The 8,605-nt window shown below is 37.4% G+C and overlaps 1 protein-coding gene across 1 annotated transcript in view; it reads left to right on the top strand.

Annotated features, from left to right (window-relative positions):
• Positions 1 to 5,236: 5,236 nt before the first annotated feature.
• IDO1 (indoleamine 2,3-dioxygenase 1) overlaps positions 5,237 to 8,605 on the top strand; it is a 16,929-nt gene continuing 13,560 nt past the window's right edge. The window contains exon 1 of the mRNA XM_011973966.1: positions 5,237 to 5,949. Within this exon, the coding sequence (XP_011829356.1) occupies positions 5,863 to 5,949 (87 nt within the window). The 5' untranslated portion in view covers positions 5,237 to 5,862. The remainder of the gene's footprint in view (positions 5,950 to 8,605) is intronic.

Genomic DNA, 8,605 nt, shown 5'->3' with positions numbered 1-8,605 from the left:
TGAGAGGCTTCTCACAATTATATTTCAACATCTCAAATTAAGTATTTTTGACCTCAAACTAACTTTGAGATATTCCAAAAAGCTGCTGAAGCTTCCAAAAGAAATAATAAACCGGCTTATTTGATATGTTCAGTTATGTATAAAGATTTTCAAATAAGAAATAACATTTAACCTTTTCTAAATTATATATGTATTGTCATGTTATTAGTATTTGCTCCAAAATTATATGAGATTCCTAAAAATTGTGTTTGTCTTGTTATATATTATTAGTCATAATTATGAGTATTATGTTAAATTATTGTAGGACATAAAAAATGACGTAGTTTTCTTGTTAATTCCATCTTTAACCATGGCCATTTTTAGTCTTGCTCACAATTAATTTTTTTATGCTGATCCTTTTATTCTGAAAGCTCTTCGCAAATCCTAAAGTGTTGTGTCTTCAAGAAAGTTCGCAGAAAGGACTGCAACAAGTACTCTTGGCCGGACACCGTGGCTCATGTCTGTAATCCCAGCACTTTGGGAGGCAGAGGTGGATGGATTACCTGAGGTCAGGTGTTCGAGACCAGCCTGGCCAACATGGTGAAACCCTGTCTCTGCTAAAATAAAAAAAATTAGCTGGGCATGGTGGCATGCACATGTAATCTCAGCTACTTGGGAGGCTGAGGCAGGAGAATCGCTTGAACCCAGGAGGTGGAGGTTGCAGTGAGCTGAGATCGTGCCATTGCACTCCAGCCTGGCCAAGAGCAAAATTCCGTCTCAAAAACAAACAAAAAAACCAAAAGCAAACAGAACAAAAACACAAGTACTCTTGAACGCAAATTTCTTATAATTTTAAGATTGTATTATAGGACTGAGTAAACAATTTCGGAACTCTTAATTTTTAAAAAGTCATAAAATTGTTAATATCAAGCAAAACAAGAATTAATTACATTGGACTAATGTAATTTTAATAACTTTTTTGTTTAAAATATTGCTGATTCTTTTTATGTTTTGCTTTACAGAGTTAAGGAAAATGTTTGCTCTCTTAAGCTTTACAGAAATAGGTAAGTATACTTTTTTGAACAAAATTGAAACATTCACTTTTTTCTCTATCTGCTCAATCCTGAATTTGGAAACTGTTTATGAGTATTTCTATTTCATGGCAAAATAGTTATTTGCATAAGTTCAATAAGAATCTGTTCCCTTTTGCCACAGAACACAGCTGGAGATTCTTGTTATTTTACCAAGGCTTTGACTGAAATGCCATATTTTCAGATATGACCAGACAGCTTTGAGAAACTGAGGTTGATATTATGAAGCCCATAGGAGCTTTTGGAAAAACTGGTCTAATATCTTAAATACACGGTTCACACGGTGGGCTTGTGGTAAGTAAGCATGTCACTTTCTGACATCTCAGGAACCTCAAGTTATTTTGGGGACCTTGAGAAAAGAGAAATTCACTAATGTGTACAGGTATTACTGACACAGTCTAAGAGCAAATCCAATCCTCAGCTTGGCTTCCTAGCCTGAAGAGGTTTCTAAAAGTTTAATCTGAGATTCCTTATGAAAACTTCCAGCAAAGTAAACTTAAAAAGAGCCTGTGTTACAAATCGATATGCTTACTGCACTTTATGCAAATAATTAGGCCAAGTACAATAAGACTAAAACTTAGTATGCAAATAAAATGGCTTTACTTTTATTTATCCTTGGTAGAAATGGGGGACTGAAGAGAGAAAAATCATGTTTCAGGAAAGAAAAAAACAAAAAAAAACTATAATTAGATTCCAGTTTATTGTTTGTTCTTTCTCAGTTTTTTTTATTTGCCTGTAATCTAAACTAAATCCTAAATTGTTAGTCCTATCAAAATCTGTCTTTGAACCTCCAGACAAGCATTTTCAATTTTCCTCCTACATTTCTGACTTGGAATCACTAAATGTTAAAATTCCCTTTTTCCTAAGACTCTGCAAGCTGATACCAGCCAACTTGGCTTTGAAGAAAAATCACTGCAATGTTTTATAAATGGACAAACTTTACACACAAGCTAAAATCCAGGAAAATCTGTCAGATTGCTACTGATATTCTCAGCTGTCCTCCAGACTTTAGAAGAAACTAGTTTGTGAACTACTCCAAGCATTAACCTTTGTTTTTCTTCCAATTCTGTAACAATGGCTCTTACTGTAGATCTTTTTGTCTGCATCATATATAGAGTCCTAGCTTTAAGATCCCATCTACAAAGCCATCTCCTGAAATAAAACAAAACTGGTCTTTTCCCAGAAGTGAGCAGACTAATTAGACTGGCCTTTTCCTAGAAGTGAGAAGACTGGTTTAATGAGATCCTTTGCCATTCAGCTACTAACTCAGTTTTTCTCTCCACAACTACCAACTCAACTTTTTGTGTATGAAACATTAGGAAAGTTTCAAACAGGGATACTGGGGCTCAGAAACGGACACCCAAAAATATGGCAATTGGATATGCCGGTTACTTCAAATTAAAGGCTCCTGGAGGCCAGTAGACACTGGAAGAAGTCGTTTCCTGAAGTTCTCTTCCCTGCCTTAAGTCCAGATCTGCCAAAGAAGAAAACAATTACCTCGGTTCCCTTTTCTGTGTTTTCATTAACTTAACTCATGTTATGGAAAGAATGACTGAAGTCTGTCAACACACCTGGATAGACTTTTGTCACAAATCATTGTCTTCTATTTCAGTCCAATTCAGTTTTATTTTATTATTTTATTTTTGAGACGGAGTTGCGCTCTGTCGCCCAGGCTGAAGTGCAGTGGCACAATCTCGGCTCACTGCAACCTCCGCCTCCCCGGTTCAAGTGATTCTCCTGCCTCAGCCTCCCGGGTAGCTGTGATTACAGGAGCATGCCACCATGCCCAGCTAATTTGTTTGTATTTTTAGTAGAGACGGAGTTTCACCTTGGCCACACTGGTCTCAAGCGACCTCAGGCAGTCCACCCGCCTCAGCGTCCCAAAATGCTAGGATTACAGGCGTGAGCCACTGCGCCCAGCGCCTGGTTATTTTTTAGTGATTTTTAGATATCTATAAAAACAGTATCAGTACTTTGAGGCCTAAGATGATGTTTTCTTCCTTAAGGGAGTACTTAATTTTGTTTTGTTCCGGCAACTAAGGGCCTTAATTAGCAAAACCTGAATCACCTTAATTCCCTTTCAGAGATATCATGAAAGTTTCCTCATAAGCCGATTATAAAAGTAAAATTAGTTACAACAAGCAAAGTTTTTAGAAAATCCCTGACTCTAGTAAGTGCCCAGAAAAATTTGAATGTAATTGATTTGCATGAAAAATGCTGTAAAACATAATCACATAAATGTTAATGGTGAATTCTGTGATATTGGTATTTCCATGAGTTTTTTCGTTCTCCTTGCAGGCTGTAAATTATTTTTTAAATGAAAATTCTTTTATTAAAAACAGCTACATTTTATAAATTAGTATAACATAATGGTAAAGAGAAATGTGAATGTATTAGAAAAGATGCTCTATTGAGAGATGACACATTTCGGTTTCTCATGGCCTTGAATGAAGGTCCCTCTGCCGATCCTATCGTAATAGTCCTCGTGTCAGTGAAGTCCCCTGTGAAACTGGATAACAGGATTTTAAGGTAGAGATGTTCATCAGGCAGATGGAAATGAAGTCTATAGCTGTGAAGATAAGTCAGGCAATGCAATAATTATAGAGAAAAAATAATGTAAGCTATCAAAGAAAGATGTATACAAGGGAGACAGAGTCACATAAAGTCTCAGATGTAAGAGACCATAGAGCAAAAGGCTGAGTTCTGGCTTTCAGGAGTTTTCTAACATAAGCACCTGATCACCAGTTAAAAGCTAAGGAGAAAGATGAAGAATCAGTATGAGATCATAAAATTAACATGCTTTTCTAAAAATATGTGAAATGAGATTTTTAGGGAAGTATAGTTATGGCTGAAGAAAATCAAGGTGAATGAAGACAAGATCAATTGAGAATGTAGTGTCAGAAATAGCAAAGAAGCCAAAGTTTGAGGAACTTAAGTGGCTAGGGATATAATTGAAGCACTAAAGCATTATTGGTTCTACAGTCAAGGATAAGATAGATTTTTTTTTTTTTTTTGAGACACAGTCTCACTTTGTTGCCCGGGCTGGAGTGCAATGGCACAATCTCGGCTCCCTGCAACCTCTGCCTCTCGGGCTCAAGCAATTCTCCTGCCTCAGCCTCCCTGGTAGCTGGGATTACAGGCACATGCCACCATGTCCAGCTAATTTTTGTATTTTCAGTAGAGACTGGGTTTCACCATGTTGCCCAGGCTGGTCTTCAACTCCTGACCTCAAGCGATCCGCCCTCCTCAGCTTTCCAAAGTGCTGGGATTACAGGCGTTAGCCACCGCGCCTGGCCGAAGGGTGGGATAGATTTAGTGAGATGACTGGATAAACAGAATCAAGAAAAAGCTTTATCAAAAGCTTACGCTTCTTAAAAACTTAATCCCGGGACGGAATCATCTAAAACTTTGTTCCACGTCTTCACTTTGACTCACCCATAAAAACTTCAAGAACGAAGAATGAAAAATCTTAGGAATAACCACATATTTTCTAATGCTCAATATTTTATTTGTATTGTTGTCTTCTAAACAGATATGATAGGTCTTCATGATTTTTTGTTTTCCTTGAACTGATTCCCAAAGTATTAGTCTCATGAATCATGCATTCAAAAGAAACACAATCATTGTATTCTCTTTGCTGTATAATTTTGGTTTCAGTTTTGCTTACATTTCCTATTTAAGGAACATTTTCCTCCAAAACGACATTTGAAAAAAACAGCCAAAATGTAGTAGAGAATAGCGCGAGAGCTATTCTAGACTGTAACGAAAGCCATCTGCTATCACAATTTAATTTATTTCAAGTACTAATAAGCTGATGACAAAACAGCATTGTCTTTTAGTTTACTCACGCGAACTATTTCTCTTTTCTCCTTTTGATCATCTAGAGGAACAGGCGACCTTGGTTTCTGCTTTAGCTTCCTTGTTCTCATTAGATTGAACAATGCCTCTAAAGTGACCACAGATTTGCATTCACGCTGAAAACCTTTACCAAATGCAGTCTTGATTTGTACTTTGAAAAAAACATTTGCAAGGTATTTTATCCTTTTCTCCAACTTTTGACATATTACAAAGTACCCAAATACGCCAGACTGTTGCCTCATCAGCCCCTGGCAGTCAGGTACAGTTAGATGCAAGGCAATCTTCCTAAAAGTTACTTATTAGAAATGTGAGAAAGGCAAGTGCTATCATTGGAAAAACTGACAAAATTCTCAATAGGAAAAATAAGGAAGTGGAGAGTTACTATGTTTCTAATTTTTCATGTGCTTCTCTTTTTTTCCTACTTCAGAGCCATTGACTAATAGTTCAGTGTATCACAGGATGTGTTTTGGTCTGCTGAAACATGACACATATTTTCAAAGAACCATGGAAGTCTAAAAGAAAGCCAATGAGAAATAACTAAGTCAGAGTTTGGGACTGTAGCTTTCATTTTCATTCAAAGATTTAAAAGTCTCCATAAAGTAAAATGTTCTTCTCCGGCCACTTGTTTTCATAGTTCTGTGTTTTCCTTCAGGCCTTTGCGGCTTCCTAAGAAAATGATGTGCTTAATGATTACAAATTTGATATGGAATACGAACTTTCAGTTTCTGCATATGATGCACGGAGATGCTTTTGTGGTTTTATTGTTTTTCATATTACAAATAAAGAAACTAGAAAATGAAACCATTCCAAAAGTGGAAGTAATTTCTCACTGCCCCTGTCATAAACTCTGGTCATTGGCTGTGGCAGCAACTAGTATAAGATGCTCTGAAAACTCTTCAAACACTGAGGGGCACCAGAGGAGCAGACTACAAGAATGGCACATGCTATGGAAAACTCCTGGACAATCAGTGAAGAGTACCATATTGATGAAGAAGTGGGCTTCGCTCTGCCAAATCCACAGGTAAGAGAAGGCACTAAAATGTGGGAAAATGCATATTCTTCTCATTTCTTACCTGGCCAAGTTAACTTATACTAAACAACTGTGGTTCAGTAACTTCTAGTAAACAAACATATAAAGCAGTGTAAAAATTAGAGAGACCTGTGATAACTGCATCTCACTTAATTTGTCTTAAATTTTCTCCCTAGAAATGGAGTCATCTATGTATTTCTTACTTACCTAACATGGATATGGAGAATGGTGGGAAAGGAAACTATAGAAAGTATATCAGCTTTACATAAGAATTATACAGTAAAATACAAACAAAGAGGTTATTACAGTTGTATTTTGAGAAGGTGTTTTGAAAAAGCCAGAGTTTTAAATGAGCCATGAGTCAAAGAGAAATCCCTTTCTCTTAGGGATATACCTTAAATTATAAAAAACATGTATTTCTAATTTGATGGGGTTTATGAGATTGCACATCAAGCACCTTCCATGTTATATGACCATTGCTTGCTATTTACTGAGCATAAGATTCAAGCGAGAGTCTGAACTACCTTTTTCTTGTTTGCAAGTTTCACCTATAAAGTGCAAGCTATGTGGAAAAAACGTTTGCCTTAAAAACTGTATTTGCTAATGTGTCTTCTAATGAATACTATGTAAACCAATTTATCATCAATATTTTAATTATCAAATACAGCATTTTTCTAAGCAATTTACAAATTAACCCTTTCCATTCTCATAGCCATCCCAAAAGGTATGTATGTTATTTATTTATTTTTATTATTTATTATTATTTTTTTTTAGATGGAGTCTTGCTCTATCACCTGGGCTGGAGTGCAGTGGCACAATCTTGGCTCACTGTAACCTCTGCCTCCCAGGTTCAAGCAATTCTCCTGCCTCAGCCTCCCAAGTAGCTGGGATTATAGGCACCTGCCACCATGCCCGGCTAATTTTTGTATTTTTAGTAGAGACGGGGTTTCACCATGTTGGCCAGGCTGGTCTCGATCTCCTGACCTCAGGTTATCCACCAGCTTTGGCCTCCCAAAGTGCTGGGATTATAGGTGTGAGCCGCTGCACCCGGCTAGGTATGTATGTCATTATCCTCATGTTCCTAATGAGAAGTATAAGGCATGAAGAATGTAATTATCAAACTATGTAGCTAGCAAGTGCCAGAGGTCAGTTTGAGCCTAAGCAGCCTGTCTCCAGAGTCTATGATCTTAAAACCATTATTCCACACTGCCTCTCTTAAGAAGGGACAATAAGACATTGCTTTTCTCCTTTCTTTCAATCTTCGGTTTAACAAGGTACATGGGATTCCAGGAGAAGATTTCTATGAACATGTTATGATAATTCTGTAGATGAGTATATTTTTGTTTGTAGCTCAAACAGTTACAGTCCACATACTGGAGAGCACCTTTAAACACAGCAAATGTTTAGTCAGAGATTCCAACCTAACTGTGCTTAGAAATGAAATCCTGCAAACACTTTGGTGATACCGGGAAATTTAAAGCATCTACCTCCTTCCAGTCTAATTTTCCTCTTTGGATTGTTAATTAAAGAAAATGAAGAGTGTGCTTTAATTTTATTGCCAAAAGCACTAGTTTGCTTTATTCATGCAAATCAGTAATACTCAAACTTGCTATTTGCCTGCATACCCACAAAAATGCCAGGACTGGATGGTTTCAAAGATGTACTTATCAATGGTACAATAAAACCATCTTTTTCAGAAACTACTAAACTTTATATCATGGGGTTTTTTTCCTCAGAGATTTGGTTCTACTTAAAAATGCAACAATTTTGATAATTATGAATACCTGCAGAACAGATTCCAAGGGGTAAAGCAAAACCACAAAAGAAAGCAAACAAAACTCTTCCTTGGCTACTTAAAAAAAAGATTCTCGGCCGGGGGCGGCTGACTCACGCCTGTAATCCCAGCACTTTGGGAGACCTAGGAGGGTGGATCACGAGATCAGGAGTTCAAGACCAGCCTGGCCAACATGGTGAAACCCCATCTCTACTAAAAAAATACAAAAATTCACCAGGCATGATGGCATACACATGTAATCCTTGCTACTCAGGAGTCTGAGGCAGGAGAATTGCTTGAACCTGGGAGTTGGAGGCTGCAGTGAGCTAAGATCGTGCCACTGCACTCTAGCCTGGGCGACAGAGAGAGACTGTCTCCAAAACTAATAATAATAATAATAATAATAGTAATTCTGACAAGGTGTGGTGGCTTACACCTGTAATCCCAGCACTTTGGGAGGCTAAGGTGGGTGGATCCCTTGAGGTTAGGAGTTTGAGACCAGCCTGGCCAAAATGGTGAAACCCCATCTCTACTAAAAATGCAAAAAAAAAAAAAAATTACCCAGCGTGTTGGCGTGCCCGTACTCCCAGCTACTTGAGAGGCTGAGGCAGGAGAATTGTTTGAACCTGGGAGATGAAGGTTACAGTGAACTGAGATCATGCCAATGCACTCCAGCCTAGGTGACAGAGTGAGGCCCTGCCTGAGAACAATAATAATAATAGTAATTCTGCTAGCTGAGATGCTGAAGAAGCTAGATTTACTGTACCGGAAACATGAAAAAAAACTATTGATTACTTTTATTTCTTCACTGAAGATCTTTCCTCGAAATTATGAACCAAAAAATATTCTTTCTTTTTTTTTTTTTTTTTTTTT

This window comes from Mandrillus leucophaeus, unplaced genomic scaffold (genome assembly GCF_000951045.1).
Source record: "Mandrillus leucophaeus isolate KB7577 unplaced genomic scaffold, Mleu.le_1.0 Scaffold1006, whole genome shotgun sequence".
Taxonomy (NCBI): domain Eukaryota; kingdom Metazoa; phylum Chordata; class Mammalia; order Primates; family Cercopithecidae; genus Mandrillus; species Mandrillus leucophaeus.
This window is presented reverse-complemented; position numbering and strand designations above follow the sequence as displayed.